Source organism: Candoia aspera, chromosome 2 (assembly GCF_035149785.1).
Source record: "Candoia aspera isolate rCanAsp1 chromosome 2, rCanAsp1.hap2, whole genome shotgun sequence".
In the NCBI taxonomy this organism is placed as follows: domain Eukaryota; kingdom Metazoa; phylum Chordata; class Lepidosauria; order Squamata; family Boidae; genus Candoia; species Candoia aspera.
Window position 1 is genome coordinate 187,011,694 of NC_086154.1, and position 23,721 is coordinate 187,035,414.

The following is a 23,721-nucleotide window of genomic DNA, read 5'->3' on the forward strand; positions in this document are numbered from 1 at the left end:
CAGTCATGTAATTACCCACTTAGTGACTGCTTTGCTTAGCAGCAGAGTTGCTTGTCCCAGTTAGGGTCATTAAACAAGAACTACCTGTATGCATTCATAAAAGACCCCTTTAAAGACCTGCAGACAGGTGCTACATTCATGCTCCCATGTGATCTGAAATATATTTTCTCAATTATTCCAAAACACTGCATAGCTATAATATGTAATATTCCCAGAAAAAGGGAGGTTTTTTATTTCTATTTGGTGGCTCCAAGGTTCTTTAATAGATTAACTGGTGGGGTTTCTGATATGAAAAGTTGAATAACTTCTTAGCAGTTGTTTCACTGCCCAATCATAGATCTAGCCATGAAAACTTTCCTCAAGAAGTATCTACCATGGCTGGATTAGGGATTCTGTCTCACAGGCTCATGTTGATTAGGCATCTGAAAGAGAGGATTTCCCAACTAGTGAAGTTAATTTTAAAACTGTATGTTGCTAGGTCTCGTCTTCTAGAAGCAATTTTTATAAAACAGAAATGATTCCAGCTTTTGTATTGCTAAATACAAGTGTCCAAAATTAATTATTAAATATTTATTTGTGCTTAACTGTAAAAAAAAAGTTTCAAAGGCAAATGAAGTAGAAATAGAATACTGTTTGTTATGTAATTCAAAGATCAATAGTATTTCAAGTAGTTGGGAAGTATATTAGCATGGATATATAGTGGCTTATTTAAAAATACCTGGAGGCTTTAGCATATTCCTAAAGGCTTTTCTTATTTGCACACTAAAGATATTTTTTGTTTGTACCTGAAAATTAAGCCAAAGAATGTAGCTTCAGTAATGAATGATGAAAAGTGAGATCTGTTCTATGTATCTCACAAATCAACATTAAACACAATAATGATTCTGTTTCATTTTGAAATTTTTAGGGCAGTTCAGTCCCAGTCTGGGAGCTTAAAAGTATTTGAATAGGAAATGTTACTTTTCTTTGTGTGATATTAAATAGCCCGACATCAAACCAGTACAAAGGTGTATTTTCCCAAAAGATTTTCAAGTACCACACCTTAATTATAATCTCTCAGATAAAAAGATACTTTAAAAGTACTGAAAATAAAAGTGCACCGCAGCATTAATTGATTTAACAACATGATTAGACTAAGTGACTGTATTCATCAAATATTTCTGCTTTAAAGTTCTTCAGCTTTGCATATTTACAGTAATAAACAATTAAGAGTACTACTGGGACAAGAGTTTTTAACTGTCAACTTGTCTATCAGTACAGGCATTATACAATAGGATACATTTCATCTTTGCTCTTCCATTTCCCTTAACATCATATTTGCAATACCAAAAATCTTTGTATGTTATTGAAACACAAGATTATTAGAAAAACTTAAGTTCGCTTTTCTTTAAAACAGCATTTCTCTATTTAAGTGATTAGGACTGCAGTAATCCAAACCCCAATTATCTCAGAATGCATTTCACTCAATTCAATAAGGCTCTGTTTAAAATTTTCCTGTGTAGGATTGCATTTTAACGTAATGGTCATTTTTCTTTTACAATATATTAAAATAATCCTCATCATCATTATATTAAAAAAATAGAAATAACAAATACTTGCTTCTTTCCTCCTTACTTAAGTTCCATACCCATATAGTGGGTATTGAATTTCAGCCTAACAATGTATTTTTATGAATTACTGGAATTAGAACAGGAATGCAAGGCAAGGAATTATTTCTAGGCAAGAAATATAAGAAACAGGACAGGGTCTAAAATGTACGGGCAGTATTCAAAATGTCAGAGGAACTTTACAGTCCATACATCAGAAAAAAGTGACATGGAGAAAGACAGGAAGTAGAAATAAGATATTGTTGAATTGGCTTCTCTATGAAGATCTGAAAAGAGTTCCTGATTATTTATTATTTTAGTTTATTTATTTATTAAATTTATAGATTTTAGTCCAGATATGTTTTGAGACTTGGAAAAAGAATCAGGAAAGCAATTGTGCCTGGGAATCAAATCCTAGTACTACTATGTTTAGATGATGCCTACTAGGGTAAATATATGTATCATCTAAAAATAAATTAAAAAGCTATTTAATCTTATTTAAGCTATTTTCTCTTATACAAATTTACTTCATATATGTATCAACTAACAAGACAATCTAGTTCCCAATTATTTCCCAAGTACACACAGGAAGGGAAAGAAAGCCAAAAGATGTTCTTGAAGAATGATTACCCATATCCACTGTTAGAAAATTTAATTGTGGGTAGAGCAGAAAACAGAAGGCAGACTTTCTTCTTTCTTCCCATCATGGGAGAAATAAACTATAGCAGATCCCAGATTGGAATTTGTCATAGTTAGAACAGTTATAGGCTTTCTGTGGCTGTGTCAAGGAAGCCATGTGGCTTTGAATGAATGGAGCAGATCTATGCCAAATCCTGATAAACCCCCACTTCGCAGATAGAACATAGCCAAGGAAACACCTACACCAACAGAATTTTCTGCCAACATGGGAGTCTTCCCAGAAAATCAATGTCATTGTACTGACACTTATATCTCTATCTCCATTCACACTAAAACATATCAGATTAGCTTTTTGTCCTAAAGATATAAAACTCAATTTACTAGGATTCTTTAACTGGGTGGCTTAGACAGCAACCTTCAAACAAGTAGAGTGCGTTGAATTTTTGAATAAATTAGAAAATACAGCTTTCTACGTAGCTACTTTCGATTTACAAATATCTAGAATATATCTTACGGAGTTACATCTTAGTTTCAGGAATAGCACTGTTAAAAGTTTCTTCACTTATATGGTGGAACATGAAAAAGATATTCACAATTTAAAAAATCCTCCTACTCACCTTTCCACAACCAAACTGATTGCTTGAGTAACATCTGGGTTTGCAACCTGGAGACGTTTCCATAAAGACCATACAAATTCTTTATCAGCCTTAATGAAACAAAAACATGAAAAAGATTAAAGATGGCAACACACCAGTTTTAGCTGGCATTCATTACTACTGATTGTGGTATAGTCCTGGATTGCCTGTCAGTGGTAAGGCTGGGGGTAGGATTACAAAATAGAATTGTGCTTTCTTGAAGCACTTAACTATCCAAAATATGAAAAAACTATTGAGGTGCTTCAAGGTTCAATCCTGTTCCAATACTTCCTAATATCCACATACACATGTTGGAAAACATCATCTGGAGGTATGTCTAAAGCTTCTGGGCTAATGACAGAAATACTGATTTTTTTCCCCTGAACAATATCTAAACTCTGTTTTAATAAAAGAATGCCATAATAAATATTGTATTAAATATTATTTTTATTATCAAAATTATTTGATTTATCATCAGATTAAGAAGTTCTGAAGGACTGTAATATTTTTAGATGAATATTTTATTAAAAGTTTCACACAATTAACCATCTTAATAACATAGCTTTGAAACTGGTTCTTAGATTCTACTGATTTCCTCTGAAACAAAATTGCACCTCTAGCCTGAAATTGGCAGAGCAACTCAATTCTACAGCTGTCAAAGCCTTCGATATATCAATCTACAAAGTACCCAAGGACTATTCTACCACATGTATGTTAACAGCACAGAAAGATCATCGGAAGTCTGTCTTGAGCAGCTGAAAATGTATCTGTACAAAACAAAATACAGATATCATTTGGAAGTTCCCCCAAATTTCCTCATTAAAAATAAAATTTCTCATACCACCACTGCATGTCAAGAACAGAATCTGCTCACTTTGGAAATGTGCATGGAAGATGAAAAAAGACAGGTATAAAACATAAATATTTAGAGTGTTTTGCGAACTATATTGAAAGTGAGATGCTCTTCCCACTACTATAGAACAAAACATCTGCAATGGTTGCAGGTCAAGTTTCATACTGAAAAAATGACAGTTTTGAAAGAGAGAAAAAATGGAATTGTGTTTCAGTCAACAGTGAAAATAATTATACCTCATCACCATTATGCTAACTGACATGTGGCAATAAAGAACTAGGCCTCTGTTTCCTGCTAATACTGAATATGGTTGTATCATAACCATGGGAAGAGGGTAGATTCTCTGTGTCATATTAAAAAGTATCCTCCCTCAGAAAAAAGTCTATACTTCATGAAAGAGATATTTAGACTCCAATTTTGTACCACTAGACTGTTCAGACCTCAGCATTTGAGCCTTGCCCTTGAAAGTTTTGAGTAGATTCTCAACCTAGACTATTTCTGACACCTCCCTCTTTAAAACAATAATATTGAAGATAACCATTATTTTCTCAATTTGAAAGATTTACGGTGTTTAAGTACTAGATTGATAAACTGACACAAACACATCAAAATGTTTGTAGGAATCACTTGTTTGAGTGGAAGCAGGGCAATTCTGCCGCATATAATCATGCTAGATGTAAAGATACTACAGATTGATTATTGACTGTAAATATGAAAGACCAGGAGAAGGAAATGAGTAGAGATACAGAAAGATTATTTATTTGATTTTTGTATCAACCTTTATTTATTTATTTGATTTCTATAGCCGCCCATCTCAACAAGTGACTCTGGATGGCATACAGTCATAAAAAACATAAAACAATTAAAACAATACAAAATAAATATATATGACCACTGAGTTGAACAATTGCCATAGATGTTAACATAGCCAAGAAATGGGGCCTTTAACACACTTGGGGACCCAGGCCCTGGCACATAACCAGGTCTTCACGGCCTTATGGAAGGCCAACAGGGTCGAGGCCATCCTGATCTCTGAAGGGAGAATATTACAGAGGGCAAGGGCTACAGCAGAGAAGGAGTGCCTCCTAGTCCCCGCCAGCTGACATTCCTTGGCTGACGGGACCAGTAGCATGCCCAACCTGCTAGACTAAATTGGTCGGGTAGAAACAACTGGGAGAAGACAGTCCCTTAGGTAACCTGGTCCCAAGCCATGAAGGGCTTTAAAGGTGACAACCAGCGCATTGAATTCCACTTGGAAGCACACTGGCAACCAATGCAGCTGACATAGTACCGGTGTTACATGTGTTGAATATCCGATACCATTTACTACCTATGCAGCTGCATTCTGCACCAGTCGAAGCTTCCAAAAGCTCTTCAAGGGCAGCCCCATGTAGAACACATTGCAGTAATCCAGACGAGAGATCATGAGGGCATGAGTGACTGTGAGCAAAGCCTCCTGGTCCAGGAACAGGCAGAACTGGCACATAACCCGAAGGTGTGCAAAGGCCCTCCTAGCCATGGCTGCCACCTGCTCTTCTAGCAGGAGCCGTGAGTCCAAGAGGACCCCCAGATTGCACACCGGGTCCATCTGGAGCAGTTTCCACCATTGGTCCATCCAGAACCAATGGTGGAAAAACCTTGTCACCGGAAGGCCCAAATACTGTCTTGCTTGGGTTGAGTCGGAGCCCATTATACCCCATCCAGGCCCGTACAGCCTCCAGGCACTGGGACAGAACATCTACAGCATCACTTTAAGTTCACATAATTCTTTTATTCTTCATGCATGTCTCTATTTCTGCACACTGTTTTGGAACTATTAGCCAAGACCAGCTTAAAATTGAAGCTCTACATTACAAAAATGGGGGGCAGGTGTTCTGATTCATAAGTGGTTTGCTGCAAAACATCTAGCAAATGATATGTGCATAAAATGTGGTAAAATTTATTTATCCATAGTTCTGGGCTTGTATAAGGATAAAATCTGATAAGAGGAAACAAATACATAACATAACTACTGGTATTACTAATCAGAGGGCACAAATATGACCATGAGGAGAGGTCTTGAAGATACATGAAGTAGGATAACACAGTGTTTACATGTTCACACAGATGCACAGGTAGAGCTAGTAGGTTTCTAAAATCAAGTGCAGTTCAGAAATACACTATATTTAAATATGCATATTATTAATTTTCTGCAAAGAACCACTAGAAAAATGTGAACCTTTTCTTTGATACTCTTCTAGTCCTATTTCTAGATAAGCTACTGTAGAAAATATATTACAGTATTCTGTAAGAAAACAGAATACTGATACCTCTTTCTAAATACAGGGCCAGAAGAGATTATTTAAGTCTCTCTCCTGCTTGGTCTGATCATCATAACACCTCATGAGGCCATTCATACACACAAACACCTGCTACTACTTCTCCTCCAGTTTTCTTAAGAGTTCAAAACATACTTCTACCTGTCATGAGTAAGGATGGCGAGCAGGGGGCTCCCATCCAGACTGTTAAGTGCATGCGTAGCACTGAGGAATTGGGCAGCCATTCAAAGAGACACAGATCGGGACCGCCTTAAACTTTGGGGTTTATATGTCTGGGTTTTTCCCACGCTTCTTCAGTTTGTTAGGATTCCTGTTATGTACAAGCAATAAAACATTAGAGACCAGTTCCTTGTCTCAGCGTGGTTCCTGGCTGTTAGGACACTACCTTAGGTAAAGGTAAAGGTTTCCCTTGACATTAAGTCCAGTCATGTCCGACTCCAGGGGGCGGTGCTCATCTCCGTTTCAAAGCCGAAGAGCCGGCATTTGTCCGTAGACACTTCCGTGGTCATGTGGCCAGCATGACAGTCACAGAACGCAGTTACCTGCCTGCTGAAGCGGTACCTATTAATCTACTCACATTTGCATGTTTTCAAACTGCTAGGTTGGCAGGAGCTGGGACTAGCAACAAGAGCTCACCCCGTCATGCGGATTTGAACCGCCAACCTTCCGATCGGCAAGCTCAGCAGCTCAGCAGTTTAACCTGCAGCGCCACCGCATCCATTCTACCTTAATCTTCTTTAAATCACAGCTGATGAAAACCTTCTTAAGAACAGAGTAACAGCACAGAGACCTTAGGCAAGAACTCACTGTCCAGTTCCAAGGCAAATCCCAGGTATACCCAAAATATACTAAAGTAGTATTGCCAAATAATGAATTTCAATATCAAATGTTACAAGGAACTTCAAGAATATAAGCAAAGAATTGAACTCCATGAAATCCAGACATAATTCCAGATCTTCAAGAAAGCAAATAAGTAGGGAACCCTTGGGATTAGGCCCCAACGAACAAACTACTACAGCAAGAGAACTTACCAAGGCTTGGTCAAATAAATAATGTTTCCCACTCAGCTATTGATTAATTAGTATGTCATGTATTATAGATTGATTTAAAAGTATGGTATAGATGTTGCAAATAAATTAAACCAGTCTTTGTGGTAGAAAAAATATCAGAAAATTTTTCAAATCCATGCTTACACAGTAACAATTCTCTGATAATCCTTCAGCTATTAATAAACTAAAAAAAGTATGTAAGTGTATGCATATAAGTATATATTCAGCCTACCCAAGTTTAAGGTATTTTAATTTGCCTATCTGCCTAATCAGCCAACATATCTGCTGAGATATGTTTTATGTTTGTGAGCAAAAGAAAAAAGTGAAGGACATAGTAGACTGAAGTAAACTGGTCTACATTAAAGATATTATGTTGCATAGAATACCATGAGCATGCAAGAAGTAAAACTGGACTTCAGTTGCACTTGCGGCAAAGTGCCCAAAATACGTCAAAACTGAGCAATTGTTCTTACCATTAGAAGAGATGCTGCATATCTGCAATCTGCTAACCTACGCCATATCTTCTCAATCTTACTAAAAATCATTATGTGAAAGCCTCGACTCACCAAAGCCATAATGGACTGCAGAGGTTAGTATATATGGGTTCTCATGATCAAACTAATATTTATATACTATAAATTAATTAAACAAGAAATATGATGCAGATTATATATGAAGAACTACAGTGAAATACTTTACTTAAAATGTTGTATAACACTTCATATGCACACACATACATACATATGTATGAGCATCACACATACACACGATGATATTGTTATATTTCTTTTCTTTTTGTGATTTTTTAAATTATTTGCTCATTGTTCTTCATAAATATATATCTAAAGCAAACAAAGAAAAAAAAAGAAGAAGAGACATAGCTTCAAAATAACTAATTTTGAAGTGATTTAGTTATTTGACTTGTAGTTTTATATCTACATTCATGCATTCTTTGCAAAGATGATATTCTGTTTTGGAACTGATTTAGTAATATGCCTGAACTTGAATCTGTGGTTAAATTTATTCACATAGTATTTTGAAAGGGAAGTCATCTTCATAAAATTTGGTTTGTTTTATTAATCCATTAAAAAAATTAATCATCTGAACCTTGTCCAGGTTTAGGCATAGAAATAAAGCATATATGGTTAAAAACTGAATTTCAGATTGCCTCCTCACTGTACTGCTGAAGAGAAGAGATTATGGAAAACAGGGTGAAGCCATAAATTAATGTCAAAATGGAACACCACTATCTCCAGTTTCATGTGGCCTCCACACAAATGTTTTGTGGCCTGAAGAGTCCCTTTCAACCTGGTAGAACAATTGTTAAAATCAACAGTGTGGTTTGCTGCCAGATTTAAAAAACAGAAAAACCTAACCCATTTCCCAGACCGGGGGTGGGTGGGGGAGGAACAAAAAATCTCAGCTCCACCAACATGCTTATAACAGGTATTTTGCAGCAGTAATCCTACCACCAAAAGGGCCTATCTCTGTAATAGGGCTGTGGTAGAACCATGTCCAACTACAGCCCTAACCAAGCATTACTTGATTCTGCGGCAAAGGCATAAATGCTAGCCTGTCCCCCCGATTCCTAACATAGGGATACCATACATGGGCTGCAAAAATCCAGATCACTTATAGATGGCAGCAAAGTGATATGGAAAGGTCTAATGCTTCCTGCCATCTAGTGGTCATCTCTACTTGTTCAGCCCAAACATGGTAGCCTATGTTCCCTCAGTGACTAGTGAGTTTATATTATTATCTGCAAGCATATATGGGTAGAGCCAGTTTGGTGTAATGGTTAAGGCACCAGGCTAGAAACCAGTAGATTTTGAGTCAGTAAATTATCTCAGCCCCAAGAAGAAGGAACTGGCAAGCCACTTCTGAAAAATGCTGCCAAGAAAACTGCAGGGTCAGTTGCATGGAGTCAAAAATGACATGAAGGCACAACTTTTAAGTGTGTATGTGACATACTATTATTGCCCTTTGATAATAATGCCTGAACAGGGCTTGTAAAGAATGGTGAAGATTCAGTCAATCCTATAATGAATTTCAATATCAAATGTTACCCTATGGTGAATTAATTATATCATACTAATAAATTAATTGCTGTGATTAATTCCCATAATCACATTATGAGAATGTTTATGTTCTGAGGACAGATTTATTTTTGTTTTTCCTCCAACTTCTTTTCTACTTTCAAGGTCAGCATGTAATGTTTATGGTTCTGTTAATAATTTTTCAAATAGTTTCCTAGTTCTTTAAGTGGCAAAAATAAAATATGCTTGATTTTCTCAGTGTATAGGAAATTTGTTCCAGGCAAAAATGGGTATGATCAAAAACAAAGATGGCAAGGACCTAACAGAAGAAGAAGAGATCAAGAAAAGGTGGCAAGAATATACAGAAGACCTATATAGGAAGGATAACAATATCGGGGATAGCTTTGACGGTGTGGTCGGTGAGCTAGAGCCAGACATCCTGAAGAGTGAGGTTGAGTGGGCCTTAAGAAGCATTGCTAATAACAAGGCAACAGGAGACGACAGCATCCCAGCTGAACTGTTCAAAATCTTGCAAGATGATGCTGTCAAGGTAATGCATGCTATATGCCAGCAAATTTGGAAAACACAAGAATGGCCATCAGACTGGAAAAAATCAACTTATATCTCCATACCAAAAAAGGGAAACACTAAAGAATGTTCAAACTATCGAACAGTGGCACTCATTTCACATGCCAGTAAGGTAATGCTCAAGATCCTGCAAGGTAGACTTCAGCAGTTCATGGAGCGAGAATTGCCAGATGTACAAGCTGGGTTTAGAAAAGGCAGAGGAACTAGAGACCAAATTGCCAATATCCGCTGGATAATGGAAAAAGCCAGGGAGTTTCAGAAAAACATCTATTTCTGTTTTATTGACTATTCTAAAGCCTTTGACTGTGTGGACCATAACAAATTGTGGCAAGTTCTTAGTGGTATGGGGATACCAAGTCATCTTGTCTGCCTCCTGAAGAATCTGTATAACGACCAAGTAGCAACAGTAAGAACAGACCACGGAACAACGGACTGGTTTAAGATTGGGAAAGGAGTACGGCAGGGCTGTATACTCTCACCCTACCTATTCAACTTGTATGCAGAACACATCATGCGACAAGCTGGCCTTGAGGAATCCAAGGCTGGAGTTAAAATCTCTGGAAGAAACATTAACAATCTCAGATATGCAGATGATACCACTTTGATGGCTGAAAGTGAAGAGGAACTGAGGAGCTTTATGACGAAGGTGAAAGAACAAAGTGCAAAAGCTGGGTTGTAGTTAAACCTCAAAAAAACCAAGATTATGGCAACCAGCTTGATTGATAACTGGCAAATAGAGGGAGAAAATGTAGAAGCAGTGAAAGACTTTGTATTCCTAGGTGCAAAGATTACTGCAGATGCTGACTGCAGTCAGGAAATCAGAAGACGCTTAATCCTTGGAAGAAGAGCAATGACAAATCTCGATAAAATAGTTAAGAGCAGAGACATCACACTGACAACAAAGGCCCGCATAGTTAAAGCAATGGTGTTCCCTATAGTAACATATGGCTGCGAGAGCTGGACCATAAGGAAGGCTGAGCGAAGGAAGATCGATGCTTTTGAACTGTGGTGTTGGAGGAAAATTCTGAGAGTGCCTTGGACTGCAAGAAGATCCAACCAGTCCATCCTCCAGGAAATAAAGCCAGACTGCTCACTTGGGGGAATGATATTAAAGGCAAAACTGAAATACTTTGGCCACATAATGAGAAGACAGGACACCCTGGAGAAGATGCTGATGCTAGGGAGAGTGGAGGGCAAAAGGAAGAGGGGCTGACCAAGGGCATGATGGATAGATGATATTCTAGGGGTGACGGACTCGTCCCTGGGGGAGCTGGGGGTGGTGATGACTGACAGGAAGCTCTGGCGTGGGCTGGTCCATGAAGTCACGAAGAGTCGGAAGCGACTAAACGAATAAACAACAACAATAGGAAATTTGTCCATCTGATAAAGATATTTATGTAGTTGCTAACAATGCAATCTTTGTGTGTGCGTGCACGCATGCGCGCTCGTGTGTGGTATAAATCTCCCAAATGGGACTTATGGTAGCACACTGAATTTATTTAACAATTCTGATATCTAATAAATATGGCTACATTAGAATTGTATTCCTATTTTAATGATGCTTCCCCCATAATTTCAACAATTCCAAAAATATAAACCAATATGCTTCTACTCAATTATATCAACTTAAGTGATGTAATGTACCTTGAGAGGGCCTTTTCTTTTGCATCTGAAGGCCAAGATGTAAAATGTAAAATGTAGGTTCAGTGATAAGCTATATTATAGAACTAGCATACACAAATGCAACATAATAAACAAACACAGGAAATAGCAAAAATATGAACACATTTTGTTATAGAATCCTATGAACAAAATCCAGAGACTTCTGTAAATGGGTCAGGATTCAGGAAATAGAGTTTAGTTTAATAGATAGAATACCAATCTGACTGATAAACATCTTTTTTATTTACTTTATTAATATTGTTCAGCATTTTCATGGTGTTCATCTGTCTGCATATTTTAAAGCTACTTTGAAGATAAGAATATCTACAAAATCCCATGATAAAAACAGCATAGCCAAATATACTTGGCACTTTCTCTTTAAAAGTCAGTCTGGCTAAATACATATTTATTTATATTTGTAATTTACTGCAATGTGGAAAGTGATTTCACATGCACACCCTCCAGTTTAGGAGGCAAAAAAACTATATTGAAGTCTATACTGGGACCTCAGTAAAAGAATCATGAGTAAGTTGCATTGATCCCAAATGCATTATAGTTGAAAAATTCAAAATCAAAAGCAACAATTGAAAGGCTATCCAATTCAGATCTTAAGGACAACAAATAACAACAACACCAACAAGAAGAAGAACAACAGTTTCTCAACCTAACTTTCCTCCTTGTTATTTTAAGGTTAAATTGTAGAAGGAGTGAAACCTTGGAAATAGCAATGTGGATGGAGGAAGCTACTTCTGCCAGCTGATTTCAAAGAAAAAAGTATTTATTTCTTTGAATATGTTTGTAAATGACAAATCAGTTTAGTCTTAACCAGAATTTTTGAAATAGGTATATGCTGCTATTTGGATCTGAAACAGAAAAAGTTTTTCAGACGTTATTACACCTATCACCATTGCCCCTTTTCTGCTTCAGATCCAAACAGCTGCACATTCCTAATTTGAAATGCTCAAAAAAAACATTTAACCATTATGAAACAAATAAGAAGAAATACGCATTGTGAATAAGTAAATTTTAACTTAAGTAGTAGGACTGTAAAACTATTAAAAGCTCATATAGCTATTTTTTTCCAAGAGAGAAAAATACAATTTAATCATGGAGAAAGGGAATGAAGAAAAATATTGCAAGTATTTTCCCACTGCAAGTAACAATTATATACAAATGCAACAATTTGCTTCAAATTTCAGTTCACTGTTCATAAACATATTAAATATATATATTAGCACTAAAGAAGCTATTCTATTGCACTGCTGAGGTAGTTCTTGTTTGCATCTGATTTGTACCACGTTCCTTTAAAGCTTCCAATTGCAATTATGGAGCTTCAAAGACTACAAAACCCTGGAGAGGAGAGGAGAGGGGAGGGGAGGGGAGGGAAAAAATACCCTATCAAAGGGTTCGTGATTTTACATTTTACTCTGGTCTGAAAGGGAGAATTGGAATACACTATGTTAAGCAGCGTCTGAATAAGTAGATTGAATTATATGAGTGAAGAACTTGACAGGCTCGACTTTGTGCGGAAGTAAAATGTGTTCAGAATAAGCAGACTGAATCAAGTGAACGAAGGTTGGCACATTTTACTTGGCTGAGACTTCTCTAATAATTAGTATGGAGGGAATAAAAAAGCACTGTACTATGCAGCATGGATGTACAAAAGTCTGGCTGTTGAGGTACACTGTTTATAATTGCTTGTTTTGATCAGCTGCAGAGGTTGGATAGGGGCATGGCGATGCCATTAATGTAGCAAACATCCAGCTCTGTGGTTTCGAGTTGAAAGGTTGTTTTGAGTGTATTAGAACTAAACAAAGGCTTGTACCAAACAGTACTACAACAGTTTTTGGTGGAGATTTGGGACTGTGGATTGTCTATACCTGCTAAACAAGAAGCCTAGTTTTAAAAAAATAAACCCACCAACTAATAGATAATATGAATACAAAAGTGCTAAGTTATGCCTATGCCCCTAAGTGCTCTGTATAGAGTAATGAATCCTTTGAGTCTGAGTGCCTCTTTGGGTGTGACTGCTTGCCACTGTTCCAACGTAAATACAGGAGGAAGCATGAATCTTTGGTATTTTGGATTATGTTCTCTCAATGTTTCTCCTCATTTCGTGAGCTCTGATTAATAACTTCTCATCTTTGTTTAGGGGCAACTTATAGTTTCCTGCTTTGTCAAAAGAGGCAAGTTTTGCACTTGACTACAACATAAAGCTGTGGTTTCATAGTTGAAAGCAGCAGTAATTGTGGTGTCTTCTTTAGACAAACAGAAAAGCTGTGATTTCATGCAAACAATGATTGCAATATAAAATGTTGGCAATCAGGAGACAGTAGTGGACCTGTACCAATAAACCATGATTTCAGTTATATCTGAACAGCTTCTGAATCTGTCCATAAATGAGAGCAAGAAAGCTGCAAAGCTACTTTGTGGTAAATAAAGTCTTGGTAATAAATCCAGACATTTAGGTGTCATTTAGGTGACATTTAGGTATCGTGAAAGTGGCATCCCCCCAAAGGGTCAGACATGACTCAGTGCTTGCACAGAGGACCTCTCACCTTTCACAGATATCAGATAGAATTATGGAATAGTCCCCATCCATTTAAGAGAGACCAAACAAAGCAAAATAACTAAAAATTCTAGGGGCATTACTGTTTGATGAGAAAATTAATGGATTACTGTTTGATGGAAATGTATGGATGCTCAAAATGCACACTAAAAATTAAAATGTAAAAGCAAAGTTATGGCTCACTGCAAAATGGAAGTAAGATGAGACGTGGTATATACAATGATAGAAACAATGGGCAGAGTAATTGTGATAGCACAGGATTAATCTATGATATGATAGATGAACAGTGTTAATCTATGATTTGGCATATTACATATGAACATGCACGTAGTTACAACTACAGCAACTGGATGTTAAATCAAATATTATTTTGGAAGATAAATTTCCACACAAAATAAGAAAATGCATGCCAAAGAATTAGAAGGCCCATTCAAAATTCTGGAAGCCTCCACAAACATTTATAATATGATGCATTTGCTATCAAGTATATTTGCACCAAATGTAAGGAACTAAACTGATATTAAAATTAACAAAAACATGATCTATGATTAATTCTTATTTGTATATCTGAAGTAGCACAGGCATGAACAGAGTCTTGCTGGAAAACAGAGATTATCTGAACTCAGGCTACTAGTGATGATGGTTATATGGAAAGCGCCTCTGAATCCCATTACTTTAAATGTAGGCTACTGACTCTGAGTTTCCAAGAAGCATTTGATTGGCTATTGTGGGAAACAGAATGATGGATGAAACAGCTTTTTTTTCAATCCCATAGAATTTTTGTTACATTTATTGTAACTCCAACATTAAACTAACCATGAAATCAAAGAGCCTGACAGGCTGGTCTTTTTAAAGGCAGCAAGTTCCATTGACCTTTGCTCTATTCAAAGAAATATTAATGGCCACTAAGTTTGCAAAGTAAGGTAAAGTATAGAAGAATCATAATTAAAATTTAAGTACTAATATTACACTATAATATATTTATTATATTTAACTGATCATATATAGATTATTTGAAAGTGTAGTTACAAGAAAAAAGTAAGGCTTGTCTGAAAGAATGAATTTTTCTTGAACATCATAGTTTGCCTTCTAAAACTTTCGTAATAAGCTAATTTTTTCGTAATAAGCTACATTTTCCTACTGCTTTCAAGAAAAGGAAAAAAAATAAAGAATATACTACCTGAAAATCAGAGGAATGAAATCATTTAGTAAAATTCTACATAATAGGAAAGGAAACCCAAAAATATTCAAATAGATTCCTGTGAACCACAGGTAGGAAAACAATGAGGTACACCAGTAAGTACAAACATGTAATTTTTAGGACTGCTCCAACTAAATTTACTTACCAAGCAATAGGCTATCAAATAATTATATTTAGTATTGAACATTTTTTTAAATTAAGCAGATCAGAAACATGTAATCATTTAAAATTTTACTATGTCTACATTGTCTAGTCCAGCATTTGTTTATCGTCTTTGCCCATACTGGTGCTCCCTATGTCTAGTGTTATATCTACAGCTCTGATAATTCCTAGCCATAATGCTCACTGCTTTTCTGGCCAAGGGTCTGTATTGCTTTTCTGTGTCTCTTTCTTCCAGTATACCAGTGAGAGAGACACTACACTTTAAAACATAACAGGTGTTGAGAGAAAACTAAATCATAGCTTCATACATAACCACTCATTAATATGCTTTTGAGAATAAGGACCAATTCCAAACATATTTCTTTTTTCAAATAGGGAAGAATTTTCAACTGTCAGCTTGTCACGAACAACCAATGTAACTTACCTGAGGGAGGCAGCCTACTAAAAACATTTGTGAGCTAATACTTGGTGTGGCTGTATTTATAAGTAGGAGCTCAATTGTTTGGATCAGTCTTTTCTGAAGGTAATATTGGAAGGCAATCCCAGTCTCAAAATTGTAACTTGTGGAACAGCCTCTGATAAACTATACTACAATGAAGAGACAAAGGATGTGGTTTTAGAATTAAATTACAAATGTAATCATGAGAGCTGGATAGCATTCAGTTGTGTTCCTAAAATGCTCATACAGTATATGAAATTGCTGATCTCTTAATAAAAATATGCAACTTATCACTAAAATAAGTCTCCCTAGCAAAGGACTGGAAGGTAGCCAATGAAGCATCATTTTTTTTTTTTTTTTTTTTTAACAAAAGGGATCCAGAGGGATCCACATAATTACAGACCAGCCAGCCTAACATCTGTCCCAGATAAATTCATGGAAAACAGGGGATCCCCTAAGGATCTATATTGGTACTGGTGTGATTTAACTTATTCATAAATGATCTGGAGTCAGGGGAAGAATGGGTTTGCAGATGACAGGAGTTATTCAGGATAGTACAGTACCCGCATGGAAACTTTCAAAAGGACCTCACCAAATTATCTAAGATTGAAAGTTAATAGATGCAAAGTTATATTAAATGTTGAAAATATTTGATTGGGTCTAAATTGACTTTGAGTGCTACAAAGACAGTCCTTAAGGTCATACAGAAATGTTACTGAAAAGGGTAAGTTAGGTGTTAAATGTTAGAAATGATTAGGAAAAAGACTAAAAATAAATATCATTAATACTGCCTGGTGCTGGCAGGGTAAAAATGTAACATCAGAAATACTTACTTAAAATAAAATTAATTTAGGTACATAATCAATATCAATTCTGTTGGGTAAACAAAGCTATTTCTTCTCTCAGAGTACAGGTAGTCTTTGACTTAAATTCATTCAGCGACTGTTTGAAGTTATGACAGTGCTGAATGAAGGGACTTATGACAGGCCCCCGAACTTACAGCCATTGCAGTGCCCCCGCTGTCACATGTTCTCAGTCTGGGCACTTGGCAACCCATTCGCACTTATGACAGGTTGCCAAGCACCACAATCATGTGATCGCCATTTGCAACCTTCCCTGCCGGCTTCCCCAGAAAGTCAATGGGGAAGCAGGCAGGGAAGGTCGCAAGTTGCCGGGTTAAGTCTCTCCCACCCATGCACCCTCCCCAGCCCCTATGCACTCATGCCACACTGACCACTCGTGCACCCTTCCTGACCTGCGCTGCACCCACATGTACTCTTCCCAACCCACGCAGTCCCTCTTGTGAACTCTTGCACACCCTTCCTGTCCCATGCTGTGCCTTGCACCACACACACACACACCAAAGGACAATTGCATCTGACTGACCATTGACGTAATATTACCTGAGGTAGGCTTTTGTTTAGATCCAGCAAAGTACATTTTATAACTGTGTAGTACCCGATAGCTAAGCTTTTCACACATTACTGAAGCTAAGCATGAGATACTTGCTCATCTTGGCTGTTTAAACCTCTATCTCCAGGGTCCTAGTCCAGCACATGAAAGCAAGATATGAAACATTTTCTCAAATCAGGCCAACACAGGAAAAAAAAATGCAGCTGGTGTACTAGACATAAATGTGCAAACATCCTTCTGTGCCCAGTACCACTTACAAATCCAATGAAAGGATAGAATTAAGGAGCATACACTTGACCTTTCTGGAACAACAGATTAAATCTTCATTCCAAAATTAATTATTCTGTTCAGCAATAACTGATTTTGAGATTTATCCATGTCAGTTTCTAAAGACCTGGCTGATAAATTTGGGGGATGGGAGGTGTTCAATTTAAGATTTTAACCAAAGCTGGACAATCTTTTTTAGTATTTAACCCTTTTTTTTTTGGTCCTTGTTCCCTATCTGAGAGTGGCAGACCTGTGGCTAGCGATAGCATAACATCATTCAAGTAGACAGGACCAAAATTCAGTCCTTTTCTGCATTTTGCGTCGCCATCCAAACAAGAAAAATTGGCCCAGCTTTGGGGGGCATGTTCATAGAAAGCAATTGTACCTTAAGCTTATGCAAGGTTTTTCATCTCTAAAAATCACTCCACAAGATAAATAAAATGTATTAATTTTATAATCATATAAACCTGCCCTCCCAGTGTGCATGATCCTTTCTCCATCTTCAATATGATTTTTAAAAACAAAAGCTGGATTCACACATTCTAGGCTAAAATATAATTGGCTAGTTTGTGGCTCAGCAAGAGTAACAGCAACAAGTAAAAGTGGTTAGTTTGTAGTTAGTATATTGAATGAGAGAACCAATTTGGTGTAATGATTAAGGCATCAGTGTAGAAACCGGGAGACCGTGAGTTCTAGTCTCGCCTTAGGTACAAAGCCAGCTGGGTTACCTTGGGCCAGTCACTCTATCTCAGCCCCAGGAAGCAGGCAATGGCAAACCATTTCCAAAAAACCCGGCCAAGAAAACTGCAGGGACTTGTCCAGGCAGTCTCCAAGAATTGGACACAATTGAATGGATTAAATATATATTTAAGTACATATTTTTCCGCTGGAGGAAGACAAGGACCGAATCCAACTGGGCACAGGTTAGAGCCACTATTAAAGCCTACCTTGTGGTGATAAGAGTGGGGAAGCGTCAATACTTCTCCGCTCTTACGTCCTCAGAATGCCGCCCAACAGCCCTGTTTAAAATTATTGATCCCTTTTGGTGGGCCCAGCGACCCACCTACAGGGCTGTGCAGAGTTTGCTGAGCATCTGCAGGATAAAATCGCTCAGATCCAGTCCAAGTTAGACTCCAAGCGTGAGGCATGGTCTGTGGAGATACCAAGGGAGTGTACTTATCCAGTTATCTGGGAACAGTTTGATCCTGTTGGACCTGAGGAAGTGGAGAGGATCCTACAGACAGTAAATGCCACCACTTGTCATCTAGATCCGTGCCCCTCCTGGCTGGTAAAAGCAGCTCAGGAGGTGACATGTAGTTGGGTCCAGGAGATGGTTAATACATCCTTGAGAGAGGGAGTGTTTCCAGCTGCCTTTGAGGAGGAGTTGGTGCACACCCTCAAGAAACCATCACTGGACCCTATTGTCCTGTACAATTTTCGTCTAGTCTCCCACCTCCTATTCTTGGGGAAAGTGGTTGAGAAAGTGGTGGGGTTGCAGCTCCAGAGAGTTCTGGATGAAGCAGATTATCTGGACCCCTTTCAGTCAGGTTTCAGGCGCGGATATGGGACAGAAATGGCATTGGTCGCACTTATGGATGATCTCTGGCGGGCAGTGGGTGGGGGGCAGTGCATCCATCCTTGCTCTTCCTGACCTCTCAGTGGCTTTCAATACCATCAACCATGGTATCCTTTTGGGGAGGCTCAGGGAGTTGGGGTTGGGCGGCATGGTTTTATGCTGGTTCACCTCCTTCCTCCGGGGCTGGTCCCAATCAGTGGTGATAGGGAGCAAGAGATCCGACCCTCGACCCCTCCTTTGTGGGGTGCCACAGGGTTCGGTTCTCTCTTCACTCCTTTTTAACATCTACATGAAACTACTGGGTGAGATCATCCATCACCATGGGATGAGGTATGGTCAATATGCTGATGATACTCAATTATACATCTCTGTCCCAGGTGAGGTAAGTGATGCTGTGACCGCCCTCTCTCAGTGCCTGGGGGCTGTAGGGATCTGGATGGGGAACAACAGGCTTCAGCTAAACCCTGGTAAGATGGAGTGGCTGTGGGTTAATGGCTGTTCTGTATCCGTAACGTTGTCATCTTTGGTTCTGGATGGGGTTGCACTGCCCCAGACAGACCAGATGCAGAATACGGGCTCATGGATCTTGCTCGAAGAGCAGGTGGCAGTTGTGGCCAGGAGGGCCTTTAAGCAACTTTGTGTTGTGCACCAGTTACGCCCTTTCCTGGATTGGGAAGCCCTTCGAACGGTCACTCACGCCCTTGTTATCTCCCATATAGACTATTGCAATGTACATAGGACTACCCTTGAAGAGTATCTGGAAGCTACAACTGGTCCAGAATGCAGCTGTGTGGGCTATCTTTGTTGCCCCTAGAAGGGCACATATAACACCTTTACTGTGTGAGCTGCATTGGGTACCAGTTTGCTTCTGGGTCCAATCCAAGGTGTCGGTTATCACCTCTAAAGCCCTACATGGCATGGGGCCAGGCTACCTGAGGGACTGCCTCTTCCCCATTATGTCAACCCATCCCACCCAATATGCAGAGAGGGTATGTTGCAGACCCCATTGGTAAGAGAATTCCGTTTGGCAGAGTCTAGGAAGCGGGCCTTCTCTGCAGTATCTCCCCAGTAAGGAGTGTTTTCCTACACAATAGGGAAAAGAAATTTTGCTTTTCATTACACTGTATCCACGTACAGGAGACACATGTGGAATTAAACTATCATTTGCATTATCACAATTTGTTGAATATGCCACAATTTGCTGGGTTCACACAACATACTAAGCCAAAATCAAAGCATACTATAGTTTAGCCTGATGCATAAACTGAGGCTTAAACATATGCAAATGATGACCATACTGCTAGACAACACCAATATAACCTATTCAGAACTGTTTTGAAATTTAGACATGACATTCCCTTGGATGAACTTTGGGCCAATAAACTCACTGATTCTAATCTGCCTCATAGTATTCTAAAATATGCAAGAAGGCAAGATACCAAATGCACATCCTTGAACTGCTTGGAATAAGGGGGAATATAAAAATAAGAGATAAACATACAAACTAAATGTTCATAACAGATATATTGAAGTATATTTGCCTCTTTGAAATTATGCTGTTCGAAAGGTATGATCCAGTCTCACCATTATCATGTGCAGGTGACATCCTTCTATCAATTATTTAGCATCTTAGAGATGGCCACTTCCAAGCTGTGGAATGCACTCCATCAGGAGTTGCATTAGCTACTATTTCGCTCTGCCTTTAGAAGAGCCTTGTTTGTCAGGCTTTTATCCCAGTAATGAATTTCAATTTCAATTTCAATATTAATTTTAATTTATGATTTAAATTCATTGCATATTAATTTTATTTGTCAATTGTAGATCATATTTGAATAGAAAGGAAAAGCACTGATGGAATAAATAAATACGAATTCAACTCCTTATTTGTGTTTGCCAAACCTCAATAGTGCCAACCTAAATACACCTACAGATTTTCTTCAAGTGAAATCTATTGGATCTAAGCTGGAAAGGTACAAATTAGAATTGCTACCTATCATTTCACTGCTTATTGTAAGGATGGGTGCCCACTTTTTGGGCTAGTCCTTCCATCTGGCAGAGCTTAGCAACCACCTTTGCTGGCAGATGCTCAAGGAAGGCATAGTATCTCCCCCTATTTTGCCCTGGTCAGAGCATTTGGAGGACTGTATCCAAGTCTGAGCACCACAGTTCAAAAAGCACACAGACAAAACGGAGTGAATTCAGAAAAGCTACCAAGATGATGAGGGGTCTAGAAACTAGGCCCTATAAGGAACAGCTAAAGGGCCTGTATGTTTAGCCTGCAGAAAAGATGACTGGTGGGGAGATACCATAGCAATCTTCAAATATCTGAGGGACAGGAATGGACTTACTCTTTAAAGCCAGAAGGCAGGATCAGGCCAGTGGGTTAAAATGACAAGCAAGGAGGTTCAACCCAACCCTAACGTAATTTGTTGCTTACGTATTGACTTCCCCAATGAAGTCAATATTCCAGCAATGAAGCAAAGTTTTGTAATTGTTATTAGAAGGCTCCAGTTGGATTCTTATGCTGGTAAGGCCATGGAACTTTTATCTACCTATCTACTTCATTTTTGAAAAATCTTATCCTATTTTTATAGAGAGTGGCTAGAATGTTATCACTAACCTCCTTCTCTAAACTGTTTGTGCTTGTGCTGAGTTTTTTAATTATTAATTTAAAAACTCAGCACAAGAACAAACAGTTTAAGGAGGTTACTTAAAAGCCAGGAGAAGAGCTGCCACATGAAGCAATAGGGTTTCCTTTGCCAGAGGTCTTCAGACTCTCCATCAGAGATGCTCCAGTGGATCCTGCCCTGATCAAGGGCTTGGACTAGATGACTTCCAAGGCCCATTCCAACTCTATGATGCTGCTGTAGAATTGAGCTGTGCCCATACTGTCCAAACAACCTGCCCGCCCCCATGCAGAAGAAGTCCCTGTTCCCTCACCAGGGTGGAATTTACATTCAATTGCCCATTCAGTTTGCTTCTGGATACAGAACTTGGCAGACAGCAGCTTCTCCCTTGCTTCAGGCAGCCAAACATCTCACAGCAGCCCTTGGGGCTTGACTTGATTGCTTGAGCAACCTAAAACAAAGCTCTTTTGAGGGTTCACCATTGTATGCCTGGGGGATAACTATGCAGGGGTGTTTGCAATCAGGCAGGTCCCTGCCAAGAGTCCACCCCTTTGGCAGCCACGGAGATCTCCCATCAGCTACTGCTCTGGCCTGAAATGAAATAGTAGGCCTCGACGCTAAACTTGCCAAAGCAAGCAAGTCCCCCAATTCCAGAATAGGAATAATAGAAATAACCACATTAAGCACGCCGAGGATGATGAAACCACAAGGTGAGGCGTTGAAAGATTCCCAGGAGCCTAACGGGGATGGATTGACGTATTTGTTCTGGAGTTCATAACTGAGGGGGCAGGGTAATAAACGTCTCCCCTTTCATCCCCATATTCCCCGGAGGGCCGTGAGAAGCCAAGTCCCTGGTCCTCCCGGCGAAGATCTCCATCCTTTCCCCACGTCGGTACCAACCTGGCACTGGTTCAGCTCCTCAGTCAGGCTCCTGACTTCTTCCTCCAGCATAAAGATCCGGGATGCTGCTGCAGAAACCGGATCCTTGCGTTTGGAAGAAGCCATGCTAAGTTGGACCGCGCTGGATGCTCTAAAGATCACTTTTCACGCGTGTGTTTAACTGACTTTCTGTGGGAACCGTGAGAGGAGTGACTGAGGCGAGAGTAACTAACAACAGAAAAAAAGCTTCACAGACCGCCCGACTTAGGCGCCATGAAAAGATTACAAACGCTTCCGTGAACCAATGAAACAAAAGCTTTCCCCGAGTCGCCGCCTTCTTCCCCTAATACCCACCCCAAGGTCCTCCTTCTAAAATAAATTCAAATAAGAACATACGGGTGGCGCTATGAACCACAAAAAAAGGACGCAATGTCAGGTTGTCGGTTTAACGGGTGAGCGGCAAAAGGCGGAAGTCGAAAGGAAGATCGTATTAGTTAGTGCCCATATAGGGCATGCGCAAAGTTTTCCCGCGCGAAGCGTTTATTCTGCCGCTTTTGCTTTCAGACGCGGTTGCGTGAGGTCGTTTGTGGGACTTGTGCTAGTTTAGAGTTCATCTGTTTGCTAACCTACCCAACCACTCTCATTTTGCGGCGTGGTCTGAACCGAGTGTCTGTTAATTCAGCAACGTTTCGTTGCCTAAGCAAACCATGAGTTGGCGTGTTGCGTCCACACCGTTAGAGCTGAGTTGTATTGGATATACTCAGGATAGAATCCGGCATGGGATTTATTTTACAACCTTATTAGGCCTCCCAGAACTCGGGCCCTACAGCTGATTGTCCCATTCAGAAGTCAGGTTAGTCTGCTGCACTTCTACAACTTGTAAGAAATAATTATAAGGGGTTTTCAGTGGTATAGCTGAAACTACGCTTCTGGTAATTTAGGGCAGATAGTGCCACAGTACCTGCAAATTGTGTAACTTTCAGTGAAATGGGGAGGGTCCATCTACTATCCCTACAATTAATTTTATATATTTGTGCCTTTGAGTCAGTGTTGATTCCTGGCAACTGCCTGGACAAGTCCCTGCAGTTTTCTTGGCAAGGTTTTTCAGAAGTGGTTTGCCCTTGCCTGCTTCCTTGGGCTGAGAGAGGGACTGGACAAAGGCCACCCAGCTGGCTTTGGGCCTAAGATGGGACTAGAACTCATGTTCTCCTAGTATCTAGCC

General features: G+C 39.0%; 1 protein-coding gene across 2 annotated transcripts in view; it reads right to left on the reverse strand.

Moving 5' to 3' along the window:
* Positions 1-22,705, reverse strand: part of CNTLN (centlein) — a 230,503-nt gene extending 207,798 nt beyond the window's left edge. Inside the window, exons 1-2 of one of the 2 annotated variants that reach the window (XR_010067314.1) lie at positions 22,521-22,705; positions 2,843-2,931 (exon numbers count right to left, since the gene is read on the reverse strand). Coding sequence is in view for 1 of the 2 variants with exons in the window: in XM_063295032.1 (XP_063151102.1) it covers positions 2,843-2,931; positions 22,521-22,625 (194 nt within the window). In the remaining variant the exon portion in view is untranslated. The remainder of the gene's footprint in view (positions 1-2,842; positions 2,932-22,520) is intronic. The other variant, XM_063295032.1, reaches the window with a different exon arrangement.
* Between the last annotated feature and the right edge of the window lie 1,016 nt (positions 22,706-23,721).